Source organism: Drosophila subpulchrella, chromosome 2L, assembly GCF_014743375.2.
Source record: "Drosophila subpulchrella strain 33 F10 #4 breed RU33 chromosome 2L, RU_Dsub_v1.1 Primary Assembly, whole genome shotgun sequence".
NCBI classification, from domain to species: Eukaryota; Metazoa; Arthropoda; class Insecta; order Diptera; family Drosophilidae; genus Drosophila; species Drosophila subpulchrella.
Genome location: NC_050610.1, coordinates 1,909,389 through 1,931,925, shown reverse-complemented (window position 1 = coordinate 1,931,925; position 22,537 = coordinate 1,909,389). Strand labels below are relative to the sequence as shown.

The 22,537-nt window shown below is 39.6% G+C and overlaps 3 protein-coding genes across 11 annotated transcripts; 1 reads left to right on the top strand and 2 right to left on the bottom strand.

Annotated features, from left to right (window-relative positions):
• The first annotated feature begins 69 nt into the window (after nt 1–69).
• On the top strand, nt 70–5,132 carry LOC119546585 (adenylyl cyclase X E-like). 6 transcript variants are annotated; one of them, XM_037852992.1, is made up of 12 exons: nt 70–211; nt 570–710; nt 767–926; nt 985–1,771; nt 2,157–2,257; nt 2,323–2,668; nt 2,788–3,235; nt 3,559–3,920; nt 3,977–4,071; nt 4,140–4,291; nt 4,347–4,473; nt 4,571–5,132. In XM_037852992.1, the coding sequence occupies exons 1-12, from the start codon at nt 110–112 to the stop codon at nt 5,104–5,106; spliced, it is 3,357 nt and encodes a 1,118-aa protein (XP_037708920.1). In that variant the 5' UTR covers nt 70–109; the 3' UTR covers nt 5,107–5,132. The 6 variants fall into 6 exon arrangements, with proteins under 6 accessions (XP_037708920.1, XP_037708922.1, XP_037708925.1 ...); XM_037852993.1 differs by lacking the exons at nt 70–211; nt 570–710; nt 767–926; nt 985–1,771 and adding an exon at nt 1,897–2,047 and having other exon boundaries at nt 2,110–2,257; XM_037852994.1 differs by lacking the exons at nt 2,788–3,235; nt 3,559–3,920; nt 3,977–4,071; ... (1 more) ...; nt 4,347–4,473; nt 4,571–5,132 and having other exon boundaries at nt 2,219–2,257; nt 2,323–2,464.
• Nucleotides 4,588–8,690, bottom strand: LOC119546587 (adenylyl cyclase X E-like). 4 transcript variants are annotated; one of them, XM_037853000.1, is made up of 5 exons: nt 8,504–8,690; nt 8,072–8,245; nt 7,856–8,015; nt 7,011–7,797; nt 4,588–5,080 (listed from the first exon to the last, which is right to left on the bottom strand). In XM_037853000.1, the coding sequence occupies exons 2-5, from the start codon at nt 8,153–8,155 to the stop codon at nt 5,050–5,052; spliced, it is 1,062 nt and encodes a 353-aa protein (XP_037708928.1). In that variant the 5' UTR covers nt 8,156–8,245; nt 8,504–8,690; the 3' UTR covers nt 4,588–5,049. The 4 variants fall into 4 exon arrangements, with proteins under 4 accessions (XP_037708928.1, XP_037708929.1, XP_037708927.1 ...); XM_037853001.1 differs by having other exon boundaries at nt 8,072–8,212; XM_037852999.1 differs by having other exon boundaries at nt 8,508–8,690.
• A 128-nt stretch (nt 8,691–8,818) lies between these two features.
• Nucleotides 8,819–22,311, bottom strand: LOC119546099 (adenylyl cyclase X E-like). The gene is made up of 6 exons (XM_037852181.1): nt 22,294–22,311; nt 12,307–12,668; nt 12,144–12,238; nt 11,928–12,079; nt 9,632–9,776; nt 8,819–9,384 (listed from the first exon to the last, which is right to left on the bottom strand). Exons 1-6 carry the CDS (start codon nt 22,309–22,311, stop codon nt 8,819–8,821), a joined length of 1,338 nt encoding a protein of 445 aa, XP_037708109.1.
• Nucleotides 22,312–22,537: the final 226 nt, after the last annotated feature.

The window sequence follows — 22,537 nt, the reverse complement described above, 5'->3', positions numbered from 1 at the left end:
GCAATCTCTTTGTGTAAGATTATAAAGTAAACATGTAGGCTCTTAGAACACTGTTCTTTTTAAAAGCATTCATACAAAACGGTCGTACACTTGGAAACAATACAGAGATATGAACAGAAAAAAAGCTTATAAATCTTCGTTCAGAGAAAGGTTTAGACCATGTCATCTTGACTATTCCGAGGAGCGCAAGTGGGAACCAAGCTATTTAAAGGTAATAATGGTTAAGGTTTTACGTTAATGTGGTTCGAGTTCCCGTCCGCAAATTAAACAAAAAGTTGGTAATAAATCTCTTTGGTCTGTATCAAAACTATACGACACTAAGAAGTTTCACATCGACCATCGAGCCGCCCTCAAAGGACATTTTTGTAGTACGACTGAAGAGGAAAAATACAAAGTATATTTAAGAAATATTTCGGAAACGATTAGAGTATAACTTTAACAAAAGTTTAACAAATTCCATAGTGTCATATAGTTCTGATACCGACCTTATATCTTTACGCAGTCCATGCTTAAGACCTTCATTTACATACGGACAGAAAAGAAAACGGAAATAAATGTGTCATCCTTAGGCTAAATGTAAGGAGTTGAATTTGGAAGAGGAGTATAAAAAGTATCAGGTCCGCCTGATGATCAGTTACCTGAGCGTTTTCTATCCCTTGTTTATAATAGTAGTCGTCGGCCTTCAAGTAGTCGCATGGTCTTGCGCCGAGGTGAATGCTCTCTGTTGATTTATCCAGCTGTTTTTGCCTAATTAACTTTTATTCAGTATACCAAATTCACCCACCTGGATTCGATTTTGGCCGGGATAACATTACTTCTAGTTACTGGCATTATGGCTATTAATTTCTATGAGAGCTTTGTAATTCGTCATAGGTGGGTTTTGGTTTTTACCTCGGTTTTGTCTGCGTATGTTGTGGTATTTGCCGGTAAGTCAAATGAGTTATGCCCTTGACTATTTCCCACTGATTGATCATTAATTTTCAGATATTGCTCATGTCACATATCATTATTACAAGATTCATTGGCCTCTCAATACCACATATGACGTTTTTGTGCTATGCATGATTTACATGTTTTTGCCGATACCCTCGATCGTTGGAGCAGCCCTACTGGCCACCTCAGTCAGTGCTTTTTACATTGGCTACTTTATTTTCTTTCCAGCGGGTGAACCAGAAAGCCTAGCGCGCAATATTCACGGCACTAACACGATATTTGTCGACGTATTCCACTACCTGGGTTTCAATATGATGGGGATATTTTTCCGCATCATGAACGACATTATGGTGCGCGCCTCCTTCCTGAACCGCCACCAGTTCATCAAGGAGGAGATGTGGTTGCGTCACGCCCTGCGCCAGGAATCAATGTTGCTGGACAGCATCCTGCCGCCTCAGATAGCAAAGCCCATCCATGATATCATCAAAAACAAAATCACCCAGTCAGAGAGCGGTCCCGACCGCATCATTCTGGGTAGTCCCCGAAGGAGAGAAAACTTCATGGCCATCCAGATCCATCCCGACGTCTCTATTCTTTACGCAGATGTGGTGAACTACACCCACTTGACAACGACTCTGACGGTGGAGAAGCTAGTGAAGGTCCTCCACGACCTCTATGGCAGATTCGATATGGCTGCCTCTACTTTCAATGTGCAGCGCATCAAGTTCCTGGGTGACTGCTACTATTGTGTGTCTGGTTTGACGGAGCCTGACCCCGATCACGCCAAAATGGCCGTGTCCCTGGGCATTTCCATGATTGCCAATCTCCAGGAGGTGCGGTATGTCTCCAATTGAGATTAGGATAAGACCTACACACAGAAACAAAGTAAGGATAAGAAAAATTTTGTAAAGGCAGTGGAATTTATTAAGTTTAATATATCTCATATGGGAAAGATAGGATCCCATATAAGATATATGTAGGAAAATATCCGTCCGTTAGTTTGCAATACCAGTGTAAGAGCAATCGATAAAAATCATGCCCAATCGTCAAACTGTATTATTTTTGATAAACTTTTAAAATTTTGATGTCTTTGAAGTCATTTTCCACTTTTTAAGTGAGTATTGCATGAATTATCGTAAAAAATTCGTACATACACGTCTTTTACCCTGATTGTAGTCCTGATCTAAAAAAGTTGAGCTCAGACGTAATCTTCCGATCCCTAGGGCTGAACAAGACTTGGACATCGACATGAGAATAGGTGTTCATTCTGGCACCCTGTTTGCAGGTGTCATTGGACAGGCCAAGCTGCAGTTTGACATATGGGGTAAACCCTCCCCAAAGGAGATGTAAGTAATTCCTTTTATTAAAACTGATGAATGCCTTTTTTAGGGGCTGACGTGGAAATTGCCAATCGTCTGGAGGCAACCGGAAAACCTGGCTATGTTCACGTCAGTGGACGCACTCTAAGTAGCTTAAATCCAGCAGACTACAAAATATTTCCGGGTACTGAAAAGGCTCAGGTGGATCCCGTGCTGCAAAAGCATCCGATGAGCACCTACCTTCTTACGGGCGAAGTTAACCGTGACTCAGTCAGATCCGTTGATTTAGTGTCCTCCTTTTCTGACCTTGACGTTAGAACTATTCGACCAACCCGGAAAACGCAGATTGTCACTGCTGACGCAATGTCCAATGAGTTGCGGGAGGAGTTTAACAAAATGCCAGTCGGGGGCTTACAGTAAGTGGGGTGTTGGTCATGCAAGAACATCCGAATTCTTTATGCAAAATTATTTATGGTTGTCATTAACTAGACGATTCCATCTCCCCACTAAAGATTTGTAATACCCTTCATCACAGATTTCGTTTTCCTTGCCGCCGGGATACTACTTCTAATAATGAGAAAGCCGAACACGTAGTGGGAATATTTTGTGCAGCGTTCAGGGACTCTTCGATGGAATGGAATTATATGCATCAACCAGACTTCATCTTCAAGTTCTCAATGCTACTGGCTTGGGCTATTGGGGGCTGCCTGATCTTCATCCAAATAGTGAACAGCAAAGTTGACTGTAAAGGGTGTATTGTGGTCGATCTGATTGTGTTTTCCCTGCTGACTTTCATGCTATGCCTCGCATGGTACAAGAAAGTGTGTTGGTGGCAGTTTGCATATGATGAGGGCAAAAAGTACAGCAAACTCAGCTGCTTGGCGTTTAATATGTTCGATAGGATCCAGCACAGTTTTGTCCTGCGCGTTACAGTCTACATGATAATAATGGTTTTGTATTACATGGTGATTTCCTTGATATTAGTGAGTTTTGCACTATCATACTGGATAGAAATAGGTTTATTCCTAGGCATGGGAAGGGTGGAAATCAGACATTTGAGTCAATTTGAGGTTTGCCCGAAGGTAAATAAGTTTGCCTTTTCGGCAAAGATACTTTTTAGTCATACTAGATCTTGATGTAAGAGTTGATTATAAGACTTATTTGCGAAGAAACTAGAAGATGCATAAAGAAATGGATTTTAAAAATACTGTCGGAACTTTTCCACTTTTCCCTTCATTTCTATGCCCCCTGTCAATTTTGCTATCGTAAATTTAAATACTGATATTTTTCTTCCAAATACCCTTAGATCAAATGTGATCAAAACCAGTATGAGTTGGATATCATAGAGAACAAACTGTATCACTACGACATGAATAGGGATTCCTGCTTCAATCCGTGGGTCTTCACAAACATGATTACCCTGATCCTTGGCATGAGTTACACCTTCGCGCGTATCCCGTTCGCCCTTAAGATATGCATTAGTTGCTGTGAATCCGTAGCCTTCCTGTTGATCGTGTTTTTCCAGTTCGCGTTCATTTTTCATCACAGTGCCACCACGACTCCGTATATGAGAGCGGAAGTAGCGCATTGTCTTCGGGTGTGCGTGATGTTAATTACAATGTATGCGAAGGAGCGTCGAGTGGAGTTCAATACCAAATTAAACTACAAGTGAGTCACAAGTGTAAACAGCAAATAAGAGTCGGATTGACAAATGCCATCCACAGGCAGAACGTTGACTTGCACAATAAGCAAAAGGCGGCCGATGTTACAAACCAATCAATCATAATTCTGCTCAACAACATTCTCCCCTCTCATGTTGGTCGGTGTTTTACTGAATATCTTTTTAAGCAGTTTAGCAAACATTAACTTGTCCTTTTCTTTCCAAAGTCGACCTCTATCTCGATTCGTTAGCCAAACACGAACTCTACTACGAAAATTATGAAATGGTATCGGTCATGTTCGCCATGTTAGTTAACTTTCAAATGGATTTGCCAAGTCTAAGAGTGCTAAACGATATCATAACGGAGTTTGATAAATTGGTAAGTTGATGTATTGAAGCTGATTTAGTATTCAATCTCTTTCTTCCGACCGCAGTTAACAGCCTACAGGGAGTATTACGTAGTTGAGAAGATAAAAATCGTAGGCTGCACTTATATGGCAGCTTGTGGATTGGATTTCAGCCTGACTTCAAATTTTCAAAGCAGATCCTTTCAATCCGAAAGTAAGTATTATTCGAGTGACACTCCACTATAGCATTGGTACTGATTCTATGCGGTTATTTGTGCATGTCTACATAAGTTATTCTATCTTTATTTCAGTGCAACAGGTGCGCATTCACCAAGAAGCAAAAGGGATCAATCTAAACCATGATGAGGTGGCCTTCATAATGACAACGTTTGCCCTGGACCTGATGAGAATCGTGTCCGTGTGCAACAAGGCGTACGCGGGCAGACCCTTTAATCGGTCCTTATCCACTGGGGAAATCTGCATCGGCATCTCAACCGGCGAGATAATGGCTGGAGTGGTGGGTGCTTCCCAGCCGCACTACGACATTTGGGGAACCCCGGTCAACATGGCCTCCCGAATGGAATCGACGGGGCTGCCTGGACACATCCAAGTAACGGAGGAGTCGGCCAATATTCTCCAGCAGTTCGATATTCTGTGCATCTACCGCGGCTTGACCTTTGTGAAAGGCCGCGGGGAAATACCCACCTATTTTGTAGGCATCGATGAAAACTTAAAGTTCATTTCCTCGAAATTTAACAATCGGGCTTCAAGGCGATTCACAGTTATGACATCATTGGATCCAGATGAACTTAGTATAGATTCTGTTGAAGAAAATAAGAGCGAATAGTATAATACATTCTTGCAAAATTTAAAAATATATAAATTATGTACACATATTTAATGTTTATTAAATTGTAAATAGAAATATGCTTGCTTGTGGTTAGCGCCACCTAGCGTCACTTAGCCTAAAACGCCAACTAGCCCATAGCGCCCCTAACGGCTTGGTTTGCTTATTAGTGAAATGTGGTGTGCAATTTTGATTTAATTTGCAAAATATTGATTATTGTTTGGTTATAACTCTTTATTGAGTGGTCCGATTTGAATAATAATAATACCCATTTAGATATTGATATATATTTTTACAAAATATTAAAAAATGTGGGCGCTACACGGGTTTTAGTGTTATGGTCGTTCGTGGGCTGTGTAGCGCTGGTAGTCAAGTGGGAACGGATCGGAACTGGCGCCTTCTGTGGGTTGGTTGCCGAACTAGGTAAAGGGGTAAGAGAAAGCGTAATAGGTCAACAGGGCGAAATGTCAGTTGTTTTCTGCTGAGAGCGGTTTTCATTTCTGCTGTAAAGGGGTTTGCCGCCATTGGCAAGCGGCATTAGCGTTCTTTTCCATTTGAACCTTCCACCGATTAAGTCGTGAAAACCATCGTCAAAATTTAAGTGGTGATAGTCTTGGGGCGAGCAGGCATATAAGCCTTCGCGAAGACTTTAAAAAGGAAAAGGCACCGAAATTAATCATTACCGCCGAGATCTATGATTTGGGTGAGTCGAAAATAAATGAACAAGATCCAAAGGGTCCGATCAGCAGCACTTTATGTGATTTACAGGGGCTCGGCGATTATAAAACTTACAAGGAAGAATGCTATAGTCGAGTACCTCGACTATCAGATACCCGTTACTCAGCTAAAGGGACCAAAGGGAAATGGAGATATGCAAGCAGCAAAGCGAGATTGAAATGCGCCACCTACCGGCGGTAAGGAGATTTAAGCGTTATGGGCGTTAGAGCGGGCGTTGCAAATTTTTTTTTAATCAATCAATAGGTATTGACGAGACCAATACATTTCAGTTAAAATTTTTTATCTAGCATGAAAATTGTGGGCGCCACAGGCTTGGGCGGTTTGTGGGCGTTAGAGTGGGCGTGGCATATTCGCGTGACAAATTTGCGCTGCGTACAAGGCTACGGAATCTAAATCTGAGATCCCAATTCTCTATCTTTGATAGTTTCCGAGATATCCACGTTCATACTTACGATTTTTTGAAGTTTGTGGTCGGTTTGTGGGCGTTAAAGTGGGCGTGGCAAACTTTTTTTGGGTCAATCGATAGGTATTGATGAGAACAATACATTTCAGTTAAAATTTTTATTCTAGCATCAAAACTGTAGGAGCCACAGTTTTGGGCGGTTTGTGGGCGAGGCACTCTACTGAAACAAACTTGCGCTGCGTAAGAAGCTCAGGAATCTGCACGCCAAATCTCAATAGCCTAGCTTTTATAGTTTCCGAGATCTCTGCGTTCATCCGGACGGACAGACAGACGGACAGACGGACATGGCTAGATCGACTCGGCTAGTGATCCTGATCAAGAATATATATATACTTTATGGGGTCGGAAACGCTTCCTTCTGCCTGTTACATACTTTCCGTCGAATCTAGTACCATAAATTTTTTACCATAATTCATGCAATACTCACTTAAAAAGTGGAAAATGACTTCAAGGACATCATAATTTTGAAAGTTTATCAAAAATAATACAGTTTGACGATTGGGCATGATTTTTATCGATTGCTCTTAAACTGGTATTGCAAACTAACGGACGGATATTTTCCTACATATATCTTATATGGGATCCTATCTTTCCCATATGAGATATATTAAACTAAATAAATTCCACTGCCTTTACAAAATTGTTCCTATCCTTACTTTGTTTCTGTGTGTAGGTCTAATCCTAATCTCAATTGCAGACATACCGCACCTCCTGGAGGTTGGCAATCATGGAAATGCCCAGGGACACGGCCATTTTGGCGTGATCGGGGTCAGGCTCCGTCAAACCAGACACACAATAGTAGCAGTCACCCAGGAACTTGATGCGCTGCACATTGAAAGTAGAGGCAGCCATATCGAATCTGCCATAGAGGTCGTGGAGGACCTTTACTAGCTTCTCCACCGACAGAGTCGTTGTCAAGTGGGTGTAGTTCACCACATCTGCGTAAAGGATAGAGACGTCGGGATGGATCTGGATGGCCATGAAGTTTTCTCTCCTTCGGGGACTACCCAGAATGATGCGGTCGGGACCGCTCTCTGACTGGGTGATTTTGTTTTTGATGATATCATGGATGGGCTTTGCTATCTGAGGCGGCAGGATGCTGTCCAGCAACATTGATTCCTGGCGCAGGGCGTGACGCAACCACATCTCCTCCTTGATGAACTGGTGGCGGTTCAGGAAGGAGGCGCGCACCATAATGTCGTTCATGATGCGGAAAAATATCCCCATCATATTGAAACCCAGGTAGTGGAATACGTCGACAAATATCGTGTTAGTGCCGTGAATATTGCGCGCTAGGCTTTCTGGTTCACCCGCTGGAAAGAAAATAAAGTAGCCAATGTAAAAAGCACTGACTGAGGTGGCCAGTAGGGCTGCTCCAACGATCGAGGGTATCGGCAAAAACATGTAAATCATGCATAGCACAAAAACGTCATATGTGGTATTGAGAGGCCAATGAATCTTGTAATAATGATATGTGACATGAGCAATATCTGAAAATTAATGATCAATCAGTGGGAAATAGTCAAGGGCATAACTCATTTGACTTACCTGCAAATACAACAACATACGCAGACAAGACCGAGGTAAAAACCAAAACCCACCTATGACGAATTACAAAGCTCTCATAGAAATTAATAGCCATAATGCCAGTAACTAGAAGTAATGTTATCCCGGCCAAAATCGAATCCAGGTGGGTGAATTTGGTATACTGAATAAAAGTTAATTAGGCAAAAACAGCTGGATAAATCAACAGAGAGCATTCACCTCGGCGCAAGACCATGCGACTACTTGAAGGCCGACGACTACTATTATAAACAAGGGATAGAAAACGCTCAGGTAACTGATCATCAGGCGGACCTGATACTTCTTATACTCCTCTTCCAAATTCAACTCCTTACATCTAGCCTAAGGATGACACATTTATTTCCGTTTTCGTTTCTGTCCGCATGTAAATGAAGGTCTTAAGCATGGACTGCGTAAAGATATAAGGTCGGTATCAGAACTATATGACACTATGGAATTTGTTAAACTTTTGTTAAAGTTATACTCTAATCGTTTCCGAAATATTTCTTAAATATACTTTGTATTTTTCCTCTTCAGTCGTACTACAAAAATGTCCTTTGAGGGCGGCTCATTGGTCGATGTGAAACTTCTTAGTGTCGTATAGTTTTGATACAGACCAAAGAGATTTATTACCAACTTTTTGTTTAACTTGCGGACGGGAACTCGAACCACATTAACGTAAAACCCTAACCATTATTAGCTTTAAATAGCTTGGTTCCCACTTGCGCTCCTCGGAATAGTCAAGATGACATGGTCTAAACCTGTCTCTGAACGAAGATTTATAAGCTTTTTTTCTGTTCATATCTCTGTATTGTTTCCAAGTGTACGACCGTTTTGTATGAATGCTTTTAAAAAGAACAGTGTTCTAAGAGCCTACATGTTTACTTTATAATCTTACACAAAAAGTTTGCTGTTAAGAGTTACGTTTGAAATAAATATTTATTTTTCTTAACTATCACTTGAGCCATCCCAATCAGAAGAATCTGTATCTTGAGAGTTTGGAGTGAGTGAAGACATGACTGAAAAACGTCTCGACCAACTGTGATTGGCCAATTTCGCGGACATGAACTTCAGGTTTTCATCGATGCCTACGAAGTATGTGGGTATTTCACCACGGCCCTTAACAAAGGTCATGCCGCGGTAAATGCACAGAATGTCGAACTCCTGGAGAATTTTGGCGGACTCCTCCGTCACCTGGATGTGCCCAGGCAGGCCCGTTGATTCCATTCGGGAGGCCATATTGACCGGGTTTCCCCAAATGTCGTAGTGCGGCTGGGAGGCGCCAACCACGCCGGCCATTATTTCGCCACTGGAGATTCCAATGCAGATCTCTGCAGAGGACAAAGACCGCTCGAAATAAGAATTCGAGTGGGCCCTGTTGCACGCCGAGAGGGTTCGCATCAGGTCCAGAGCGAACGTGGTCATCATAAACACCACCTCATCATTGTTGACATCTTCGTTGTAGTTATCTTCGGTGGTGCCCACAGTCGTTCTGTGAGTGCGCGCCTGTTCAACTAGAATAACAATAATGAAAGTAGTGTTAATAAATTTAAGCAACAGTTCGAAAAATCTTTTTTATGTAAGTTGTTCTTTTAACCAGAACAAATAACATTGCCCTCAAAATTATCAAATTACAGTTTAACCTCGCTATAATGACTTTAATAGAGAAGAAAACTAAAACATTACGTACTAGACAGTCTTCCTGCAACAGCTTGGAGATACAAATTGGTGAGAGGGACAGCATGCGCTTTCACTACTTACCCTCGAAATGAAGTGAACTATTGCGAAAGTGACTGCTTTGACGGATGTTTGATGCCAAATTGAAATCCAATCCACATGCTGCCATGTAAGTGCAACCGACGACCTTGATTTTCTCAACTACATGATATTCCCTGTATGCCGTCAACTGCGATCGGAAGGAAAAGATAGATTTATTAAATATCGCACAGAGGAAAAACCAAGAACATTGTTATTGAATTGAGAACCTGCGTTCCTAAAAACCGAAAATCACCATCAGATCAAAATGGTAAGAACAGAAAAATCTAAATTAAGTTGATTTTGTTGATTCAAGAACTTTTTAAAATTAAAATATTTTGTGATTTTTTGAATACTTTTAGTTGCTACATTAAGAGGTCTTAATAAAATGAAACATTGAGTTTAGAAGCAACTTCCTTTAAGTGCGTTTCGTTCTTACTTTGAGGAAATGTTTGAGAAAACTATCGGCCCTGTTCCAGTTTAAGCTTTCGAAAGATTCATTTCCGAAGGAACTGCACGGATCCGAATATCTCACAGTGTTATTCTATTAACTTTCGAAAATTCTACAACTGGTGGCCAAGTATTTGGCTCTCGGATTTTAATCTGCTAGCGTAATAATACATTTTTAAAAAATATTTTGCGATAGCTTTATATTCAAATGATACTTCTATCAAATTCGTTGATGTATAATGTTCAAAGTTGGACCATCAGAATTTAAACTATTTGCATATTGATTATATTAATTATTCTGTGGTTGCACGCCAAACCCAGGTAAATTCGAGCCCTCGCAATTTTTTTAGTCATGGTATGCATAAAAAAAGTATTTAGATATCTTACACGTTCGTTTTTTTAGTCATGGTATGCATAAAAAAAGTATTTAGATATCTTTCACGTTCGTTTTACTTATCCGAGCTACTTTAAAATGTTGCACTTATTTTTATACCCGTTACTCGTAGAGTAAAAGGGTATACTAGATTCGTCGGAAAGTATGTAACAGGCAGAAGGAAGCGTTTCCGACCCCATAAAGTATATATATTCTTGATCAGGATCACTAGCCGAGTCGATCTAGCCATGTCCGTCTGTCCGTCTGTCCGTCTGTCCGTCTGTCCGTCTGTCCGTCTGTCCGTCTGTCCGTCTGTCCGTCTGTCCGTCTGTCCGTCTGTCCGTCTGTCCGTCTGTCCGTCTGTCTGTCCGGATGAACGCTGAGATCTTGGAAACTATGAGAGCTAGGCTATGGAGATTTGGCGTGCAGATTCCTGAGCTTCTTACGCAGCGCAAGTTTGTTTCAGCAGAGTGCCACGCCCACTTTTACGCCCAGAAACCGCCCAAAACTGTGGCTCCTACAGTTTTGATGCTAGAATAAAAATTTTAACTGAAATGTATTGTTCTCATCAATACCTATCGATTGATTTAAAAAAAAGTTTGCCACGCCCACTTTATCGCCCACAAACCGCCCCCAAACTTCAAAAAATCGGAAATATGAACGTGGATATCTCGGAAACTATCAAAGATATAGAATCAGGATTTCAGATTTAGATTCCGTAGCTTTGTACGCAGCGCAATTTTGACACGCGAATATGCCACGCCCACTCTAACGCCCACAAACCGCCCAAGCCTGTGGCGCCCACAATTTTCATGCTAGATACAAAATTTTAACTGAACTGTATCGGTCTCGTCAATACCTATCGATTGACCAAAAAAAAATTTGCCACGCCCACCCTAACGCCCATAACGCTTAAATCTGTCTACCGCCGGTAGGTGGCGCATTTCAGTCTTGCTTTGCTGCTTGCTTATTTCCATTTCCCTTTGGTCCCTTTAGCTGAGTAACGGGTATCTGATAGTCGAGGCACTCGACTATAGCGTTCTTTCTTGTTTAATGTTGTAATTGTGCAGAACGTTTACGGCAGGGATTTTTTTTACCGACCTTGGCAAATATAATTTATATTCCGATGATGCAATTATGAACATTAAACACCAACGAATTTGATAAAAAATATCAGTTGCATATAGATATTTCAAAGTATTTGTTAACAAATAGTTATGATGGTGGCGGATTTAAATCCGTCAGTCAAATGCTTAAATGCAAAGTTAACAGACTAACAACAGAGGGAAATTCAAATCCGTACAGTTCTTTGGGAAGTAAGTCTTGGAACAAGTCTTGGAAATTCGAATCTGTGTGAATCTAAAAAAAATAAAAACTGCAACTAGGCCGAAAATGTCGTTCTATTTTAAGAAATATTTTTAACTCGAATGAGAACGCAGGAATTTCCTTTATGGAGAATGAACAAATACTTTAGCTTACCAGTCTATCAAATTCAGTTATGATTTCGTTTAGCACTCGTAAGCTGGCCAAATTCATTGGGAAATTGATTAACATGGCGAACATCACCGATACCATTTGATAATTTTCATAGTAGAGTTGGTGTTTGGCTAACGAATTGAGGTAGAGGTTGACTGCGGAAGAGAAACCATAATCAATGTGTAGGCTAATTTTAGAAAAAGTTTACTTAAAACTGACCAACATGAGAAGGGAGAATATTATTGAGCAAGATTACAATTGATTGGTTTGTAACGTCAGCCGCCTTTTGCTTATTCTGCAAATCAACATTGAGCCTATTATGATCGATAAGTGGAAAAATTGTATACATGGTATAAGTCTCTTTTATTTCTTTTGCACTCACTTGTAGTTCATTTTTGTGTTGAACTCGGATTGACGCTCCTTTGCATACATAGTGGCCAACATCATGCACACCCGAAGACAGTGCGATACTTCCGCTTTCATAAACGGGATTGTGGTAGCACTGTGCTGGAAGTTGAACGCGAACTGGAAAAACACGATCAACACGAAGGCTACGGCTTCGCAGCAGCTAACGAATATCTTGAGGGCGAACGGGATGCGTGCGAAGGTGTAGCTTACGCCGAGGATGAGGGAAATCATGTTGGTAAAGGACCACGGAGTGAAGCAGACATCATCTTTCATTTCGTAGTGAAAAAGCTTGCTCTCAATGTAACTCAGCTGAAACAAGTCGCGGTCACAGTCGATCTGCGTATTTGCATAAAATAAATGTAATTTCGATAATAATTGTTCGCCAAGAAGGTACATACAAATTAAACTACATACAAATGTGTGATTCTTTGTGATTGCTGCCACGAAACATACATTTTGGTGGGGTAAGCCTACAATATTTGAGAGCTAGTCGCATCTATTAGGAAGCGAGCTAAACTGACAAAAACAATATTAAGTAAAAAACAAGAGAGAACGCTATAGTCGAGGCTCTCGACTATCAGATGTAACGGGTATCTTTTAAATTGAAAATTGATAATAGTTAAGTTAAAATGTTAAGATGACCGCTTTAAAACTGGAATACGCTTCGAAGATTCGCAAAAAGGCCTATGGGAAAGCAGAAAGATTTACAGTGCTGTTAGGTACAAAAATGTTCGGTCCTTTTACTGCCTTCTAGTGCTTTTCAACACTGGGTAAACGATCTTCAGTCTCTTTCTTTTCCGCTTATGTAAATGCACTGCAGGTCAAAATAAAGGTAGAATGGGAGATAAAAAAGACAAATTGCTTAAATTGTTAACTATTCAATAGAATAAGATAGTATTGTGGCAGATTTTTCCTTTGCTGCGCAGTTCGTCGTGCAACTATTTGCACACACACATGTATAAACACCAAAGATATAATTTTTTTTCCGATTATTCCCATAGGAGCTATAAGATATAGTTGTCCGATCCGGCTGGTTCCGACTTATATACTACCTGCAATAGAATTAAGACTTTTGGGAAAGTTTCAGCCCGATAGCTTTAAAACTGAGAGACTAATTTGCGTAGAAATGGACGGACAGACGGACATGGCTAGATCGACTCGTCTAGTGACGCTGATCAAGAATATATATAATTTATGGGGTCGGAAACGTCTCCTTCACTGCGTTGCAAACTTTTGACTGAAATCATAATAGCCTCTGCAAGGGTATAAACGATATTTGTTGTCTTTTCGTTCGGTGTCTCAGATCATATATAGCATCCCGAAGCACAGAACTATGGGGAATTTGACCACTTTTGTTGGCCAAAACTCATTATTGAAAAGTCGTTAAAGATGCAGTAACTGAAGACTATTTAGCAATGTTAACTGTCAGGTATTCTGATAGAGATATAAGATAACAGCTGTTAAGTCAGCTGCTTTAAATGCAATTCTCGGGCTGTTGAAATTTGACGTGTTGCTTGTTGACCATAACCTCAAATTTATTAAAGTCCTATTGCTTGCACTGGCAGCTAAGATTGTAAGGAGTTTTCTTGCTTTAAATTATTATGATAGCAAAGCAGAAATACATAGCTGTCTTTGACTAATTTAAGTAGTTTTTACCCTGCAAGCAAAAGGGCGATTATTCTATCCCCTGTCGTCCACAAGTCACTTCTTAGAAACTTCTGGAATATAGAAACACGATAGAGCATGTTGTACAAAATCAAAATATACATACATACATATATCGAGTAGAAGCCAATTCTGTACGATAGAACAAATTTAACAAAAACCAAAAGCGTTGGAATCGCGAAGAAATAACTTCTCAGACACTTCTGATCAATAGAAATATGGTAGAACACATTTTACAAAAAACCAAATTATTGCCAAAAAACTGTCTACCAAATGTCTTCTAGAAGTTGAAAGGAAGATAGAAAGGAAAACCAAAAAACAACGCTCACGCTATAAAAGGAGGTAGCGATAATTAGCCGTTACCCCTTTATTTCTGAAAATTCCTCGGGTCTCCTTTTTATTTTCGCCCGAGCGTCACTTTGTTTCGCGGTGGTCATTACGGTTTTTATTTTAATTGAGGAAAAAATGCCCTCTATCCTTATTGTTGTTCTTTTGTTGATTGTTTATGTTTAACAAACATACATTAATATACTTGAATGTTTAGTGAAAGTAGGGAAGCAGAAAACCTTCGGAACTCAATCCGAAGTCAGGAGATACGACTTAGTATATCTCAGGAAAAACAGTCCTAGTAGAAGACCTACTGAATTGTAAGTAATACCAACTTTTAATAGAAAAGTAAGTCTTGGCCTCGATCAGATTTGCTTTTGTTGCATTTGAGCCTAGTTAGTTTGAAAAAAAAAATTTTTTTAAGAGAACATTTTTATGAATTTAAATTAATGCTTATAAGAAACACATTCGATCTATGCAAAGGTCAAAAATGGATATCCACTTAATTTTTGACCTTTTGCTTGCTATAGCTACATGTTTCAAAGTTAATGCGAGAAACAGCCTTCGTCAAAAGCTACAGTATCTTTGTCACAAGTTTATTTCGGGCACCGTTGTCTGGCATTGCCGTTGTCAGAAACTAGCAACAAATGCCTTCATATGAATACCTTCCCTCCAGAACAACGAGTTTATATGCGTAGACCTACAACATATGACATCTTTCAGAAAGGTTTGCTGGACAGATACGAACAGCCGGTTTATTAGGTATAGCCTCTTTAATGATAACACAGATAGGCCGAATTAATTTAGAGCATTAGTAATGCTTTATTCTCCGTGGAAAGACGAACAGGCAGAATTAATTCAATGAAATTGTGAGAATTTTTGCCAAGGGAATGAGAAGGCTATTAAAGCCACTTTCGATAGGTATAGTGCCATGGAGGTAAGGGATAATTAAAAGACAAGGAAGAATGCTATAGTCGAGTACCTCGACTATCAGATACCCGTTACTATGCTAAAGGGACAAAAGGGAAATGGAGATATGGAAGCAGCAGAGCGAGACTGAAATGCGCCACCTACCCCTGATCTCAATATATGGTTATGTGGGCGGTAGACAGATTTAAGCGCTATGGGCGTTAGAGTGGGCGTTTCAAATTTTTGGGTCAATCGATAGGTATTGACGAGACCAATACATTTCAGTTAAAATTTTCATTCTATCATCAAAACTGGAGGAGCCACAGTTTTGGGCGATTTGCATATCTCCATTTCCCTTTGGTCCCTTTAGCTGAGTAAAGGGTATCTGATAGTCGAGGTACTCGACTATAGCATTCTTCCTTGTTATTATGTGGAGTGAGCGTGCTACTGAAAATCAAAAGAAAACTTATTGAGATTTGCCAAGTCAATTTTTTTTTTCGTACATATAATGCTGCCTGTTTATGTAATGGCAAAAATATGGAAAAGTATAGATAATCGAGAAATTGAGTGAGACCCAATACCGTAGATTTTGAGCAGCAGAAACCCACTCAACGCGCCAATATCGTAAATTGCCTTTGCGGCTGCGCACAAAGTTTTGATTTGACATGCAAATGAGAACGGTGATATTGTAACGTAAAGCAAAGTAAATACGAATCTAAAGTAAAACAAAGAAAGGTTTTAAGTAAAGTAAAGCAAAAAATGCGGGCCGATCCTAATCGAAATATTTATATGCTACATTTATCGTATCTACCCCTATTTATAAGAAATTATTTATGCTATTTATTATATTATGATATTTAATTTTTTTATTATCTCTATACTGTCCCCTTATACTCAATGTTAGTTTTAGTCCGTAGTTTGGGCGATGTTCATTTTGCTAGGATTTTAATTTGTTAGTTGGTGAATAAAATGTTTATAATGTGGTAAATTAAGTGTTTGTCCTCGGCGGACATGAGACTCCCGTAAAGCCGCAACCGCGAAGGGGCCGTTCTGAGGGAACGAAAAGGGTTATGGAACGGCCAATGGAAGAGTGGGCTGAATGCCGCCTCTTTAACAGCTGAGGTGGAAAAGCGGTAGACTCGATCGCAGGTGTAGGGGGCCCTACGCCCGACAACAGTCCAAGTGTAGTAGTGCTTTCTCTCCCCGGCCTTATTTTTGGTTTTTCTTTGCACGCAATCCGAGTTTTAATAATAATCGAAGAGACAATGATGAGTTAAAGCAAAGATCCACCCCACTAGCCAACGAGCCAAAGCCGATTGACATTTTTGCGTGCGCTCTAACGCGTCCGTAACACCCAGCCTTAGTTTTTTTTATTCAGTGGATGTTCGTTACAGCTGCTGAAACAAACTACCGTTGCGCAGGAAGCAAAGGAATCTGCATGCCAACTCCCAACGTTCTAGCAAGAGCTATAAGATAGTTTCCGGTATCTCAGTGATCATAAGATCCTGATCAAGAATATATGTGTGTTATTTATTGTACGTGTATATACATCTACCAATGCACTCCTAAAGACGCAGAGGAAACGGCCTGGCTCTTGGCTGGACCACTGGTTCATGCGGAGCCCATCACCCAGGTCACGGAAGAGGAGACCGCCGATCTTATATCCGCAATGGCCAACAACAAGGCACCAGGCGATCGAAGCTGGTCATCGAAGCTCCTGATATATAAGACGATCATCAGGCCGATCTGGACATAAGGGATCCAGTTATGGGGCACAGCTAGCAAATCCAAAGCGAACATCATCCAGGCGTTCGAAAATAAAATGCTTCGCATCACCTCCAATGCCCGCCTGTCCCACGACAACGACACCATCCATGATGTACTCAACTTCCCGTGGGTGAAGGAAGAAATCCAGAGAACGAGTAGGCGCTACGTCCATAGGTTGCATGAACACCCAAAAACTCTGGCGATAAACCAGCTGGACAGTAACGAGCGGACCAGGAGGCTGCGAAGGAGCCACCCCCTGGACCTCCACTGAAAGTAGACGGAGCATAGATCCACTGTCCTATCCTGCCATAGGTGAAAAACCCATATGCCAAGTTTTTTTTATCAGATTTATTGGACAGTATTAAATGAAAAATTCCACGATATAAAAAAAACATAAACACGATATAAAAAAAACAACATATATGTGTATACTATACATACATGTGTCTACATACGAATGATTCTTTGTGATACGTATCGAGATTTTCTTTATGGTCTCAAAACGGTTTCATATTTTTATCACGATATTATACCATTTATATAGGATTTGAAAAAGAATAAAAAAATTAACCCATTTGACAGATGCAAAGATATGGCGATGCCTTTTTTGTTAAGTTTATGTATAACTTTAAATTACATGTAAACATTTGAAACTGTTATGGGAGTTATTTTTATCTGAAAGGTTGGCAAAAATAATAATTAATGACAATTTTTTTTTCACCATTTAAGCGGCCTAACAATACAAAGCTAAAACAAGGAAGAACGCTATAGTCGAGTACCTCGACTATCAGATACCCATTACAAACCATTAACAAACTTGCGATGCGTACAAGGCTACGGAATCTAAATCTGAAATCTCAGTTCTCTATCTTTGATAGTTTCCGAGATATCCGCGTTCATACTTACGATTTTTTGAAGTTTTTGCGCGGTTTGTGGGCGTTAAAAAGCGCGTGGATAACTTTTTTTGGGTCTATCAATAGGTGTTAATGAGAACAATACACTTCAGTTAAAATGATCCTGATCAAGAATATACAAACTTTATTTCTGCCTGTTACATACTTTCCGACGAATCTAGTATACCCTTTTACTCTACGAGTAACGGGTATAACAAGGAGCACGATTACGAAGCTCCCAGTCTTAGGCCCAAAAAGTACATCAAACAAGAAAGGAAGTTAACTTCGACAAGCCGAAGCTTGTATACCCTTGCAGCTATTATTATTAAATTTAAAAATACAAAAAATGATATTCCCAATAGTATAAGATAATATGTCAAAAAACACCGAAGCTATAATTTGTTTCATATTATTTTCCTACCAATTTTCCGATCGTTCCTATGGCAGCTATATGATATAGTCGTCCGATTTTGATAAAATTAAATTCGAAATTCAGAACGAATTAAAAAATGTTGTTTCCAAGCGTAAGAGGTTATATGTTAAAAAACACCGAAGCTATAATTTGTTTCATATTATTTTCCCACCAATTTTCCGATCGTTCCTATGGCAGCTATATGATATAGTCGTCCGATTTCGATAAAATTTAATTCGGAATTCAAAACTAATCGAAAAATGTTATTTTCAAGCTTAGGAGGCTATATGCTAAGAAACACCAAAAATATAATTTAAAAAAATTTTTTCCCGATTATTTCTATGGGAGCTATAAGATATAGCTGTCCGATCCGGCTGGTTCCGACTTATATACTACCTGCAAAAGATATAAGACTTTTGGGAAAGTTTCAGCCCGATAGCTTTAAAACTGAGAGACTAGTTTGCGTAGAAACGGACGGACAGACGGACAGACGGACATGGCTAGATCGACTCGTCTAGTCATGCTGATCAAGAATATATATACTTTATGGGGTCGGAAACGTCTCCTTCACTGCGTTGCAAACTGAAATCAATATACCCCCTGCAAGGGTATAAAAATTGTCCGAGTAGTAACAAAACTGCTGTATGCAAGAAATGCGGAAAGCCCTTCAAAACTGCTTGAAATACAAACAGTAAGTTCATTTTATTAAGATTTATTGATAATTGACCGTTACAAATTACGATTAAGATGAGTTCTCATAACATGAGCACCTTTAAGGCAACTGCAATGCAGTACTTATGGGTTCCCGCTACACACAGAAAAAATGAGAACCTTTTTCTTTTCGGTTTCACGACGGAGGCGATGACGATTTTAGTGTTCCGACCTAAAATTAAGCTCTGTTTTGCGGTTGTTGACGAGCGACGAGAGGGGAAGACGTAGATAAAATAAGAAAGTGAGAAAAGAGAGACCGAACTCCTCTCTTGAAACTACCGCAAAGTTTTCGAAATAAGCGCGTCTATTACTATGTTTATGCTATGGGAATCTCGATTTCTTGAAAGCGCGATATAGAAATAACCCTTGGTTATGCGACACATATAATTTCGTGATTTGATTTCAGTAGAGATGCCAGACGTGAAAATGAGGTATTTTAGTCTGGTCACACTTTCACAAAAAGTAAACAAACCAAAGAACGCGATGGATAAAGTTAAATTCTTAATTTACTCTCGGCAAATAAGAACCGGAAAAAAAGAACCGATGGCTTTATTAAAAGCGAGGCGGTTTTTGGTGGCCAGGAGTCACAGGATGCTGATGCAGGTTTACCCGGCTGCAACCGCGACTCTCAGCCTGAGGACACCTAGAGTGCGAAGATTCAGGAGCAGGCCAAGAAGCAATGCATTTTGGTCACTTATGCAAGAGCCAAAAAATGAAAATATGTTCTTTTAGAACTTACACCCAAAAAAAAAACCAAAAGTATACACTTAATAAGCGTTGTGTTAAAAGTATACTAAAGTTAGTATAAAAATGTAAGTATTAACTCAACACTTATTAGTTTTAACTGTATACTTTGTAGTGTAAGTGCTCTACCAAAGAGTATAAAGCGTAAACCTGTAGTGTTATTTTTAAACTATTCATATTTGACTATTTAGTTTATAATTTATACTTTTGGTTTCAACAAAAACTTGATGTAGTATAAAGAAAATGTAGTTTCAAGTTATTACAAAATAGTTTCATGCTTATACTAATAGTATTAATACTAATACTACTAATATTATTATTATAGTATGAAGCTTATACTAATTATTATATGAGTGAGACTCAGTAGCATAAATAGTATACTGAACATTAAATAGTTTTTCATGGTGTGAAACTCGGACAATAGCGATTATTCGAACATATATTTTGGTGTAAAACCAGGACAATAGCGAGTATACGAACACAGAAAATGCTTCCGGAGTTGGAGTTGCTTGACGCGTTAATGATTATTGTGATGATTTAACTCGGTGAGTTTGGTCCCGCATTTTTGTGAAATTTGTGCCGAGTCAACATGTAAGTAAAATATTTGTTCTAAAATTAAAAAAAATCAATATTATATTGTCCCTGTTGGTAAATATTGTGTGTATTGTGTATTTTCAGGTGCAAGTGCTTTGCGCACGCGTACAGCTGCATACCGCGAAGGAGCTAACGAACTCGACGTACAGCCTTTGTGCTGTCAGAACAGCGAGTGTCTTCCGGACGATCTCGGACGACGCAGCGCTCGTCATTGCAGGCCAAGTTCCCCTATGTGAACTGGTGCGGGAGCCACAGAACCAAGACCGAGGTGAAGAGGAGTGCAGGCAGCCTGGAACAACTCCAGCAAGGGACGCTGGACGCTGGACGCTGGACGCAAGGGTAAATAGGAAGCACGGCCAGGTAGATTTCTACCTCACGCAGGCGCTGAGTGGACATGGTTGCTTCCGAAGCTTCCTTAAGCGCTTCGGACACGACACGGAGAACGGTTGTCCAGAGTGCGGCAGTGGGATTGTTGAGGACGATCAGTATGTCCTATTTTAATGTCACCGCTTCGGGTCTGATCGCCAAATGCTGATGAAGACCACCGGGGCAAGAATTCGGCCAGCGACGGCAGCCTACGCAGCGAGTTTACTGCGAACGCTGCGTCGCAGCGAGAAGGAGAGGAGAGAAGCTACAGCCTAGGTGGCTACCATTGCGCTAAGCAATACATTGCGGTGATACTAGAGCTGGAGAACAATCGATGGAAACATCGATAGTATCGATTTTCTCAAAATTTCGTGAAAGTCGATTGTTTTATCTCACTATCGATGGTTTTCCTTTTTTTTGCCCATCACTTTATGCTTTTCCCATCACTTTTTTAGCGGGAGTTGGCAAGCGAACACGATAATTAATATGTAAGTACATAAAAAAGTAAAATTGATTACACAGTTAACTTGTTTTTATATTGTTTTATTAGCTTAACAGTGGTGGTGTTGGTGCTGGCAGTGGCCTGGAATGGATTATGGACAAGTTTCTCAAAAGTAAGTAAATGCGCTTTGGCACTTGTACATGTGTGTGTATGTGTGCATGTGTAATGCTTATAAATCAACGTGTTTTCAGTGCACTTTGGTGTGACAACTTTAAATATTTATTAATAAGAATTTTGACTTATAAAGAATTTGATCTCAAAATAGAAATTTTTGGCGTTTTTTTATTTATTTATTTATTTATTTTTTTTTAAACCATCGATAGTCCATCGATTGTTTTTCTAAAACAATCGAAAACCATCGATGGTCCCACCATCGATTGTTCTCCAGCTCTAGGTGATATCACGGCCCCTACTCTTGTTGCTTGTACTTATTTTAGTCTGAATATACGTGTTAGGTAAAGGAATATAAAAAAAAACACGAAGGAGCTAAAAACATGTGTTATGTGTGTTGCGCAAAATATGAATATTTATGAAATAATAACAAAATAATTTGTGAAATAGTAATAAAAGAAAAACAACATACAACTTGATTTTATTGGGTTTGGGATACCACGAAAAACAAAATAGTATAAATTGTATACTACAGGCAACGGGGAAATCGTATAAGTTTTATACGAAATAGTATAAAATGTATACTAACGATTTCGATAAATAGCTTAAAAAGTATACTACGGCCCTCTAGATTAGTATAATATGTATACGAAATAGTACAAAACGGATACTACATAGGATAGCTTTTATACTAAATAGTATAAAAAGTAAACTATCAGCATAAATTTCAGTACACTGAGTGAGTATAAATTGTATACTCGTTAGTTTAACTTTGATAAATTCGAAAGTTTCAGTTTAATACTTTGGGTGTCATAAGGTTAATACGCATCTTATCAAGATATTTTTGACACTCAATAGTTTAGTTTTAATGTACGAATCGTTTAGTTTCTATGATCATTTTTTTTTGGGAGTAATGTCAAAGAGATCATTTTTCGACCTGTGCGAATTGCTACGTCCCACCTTACCGGTGCAGAGCATGTTTCTAACCGTTCCAGTTCCCTTGGAGAAACAAGTTGCGATCTGCGTATATAAACTGGCGACCTGTGCCGAGTATCGAGTGATTGGGGATGTATTTGGAGTACATAAATTCCATTCCCAAAACTGGATAAATGCATTCAAAATGCAGGTGCATTTCAAAAAATGTGCCACATTCCTAACGTGATTGGAGCTATTGACGGTAAAATGCTTTTTAGAATATTAATTA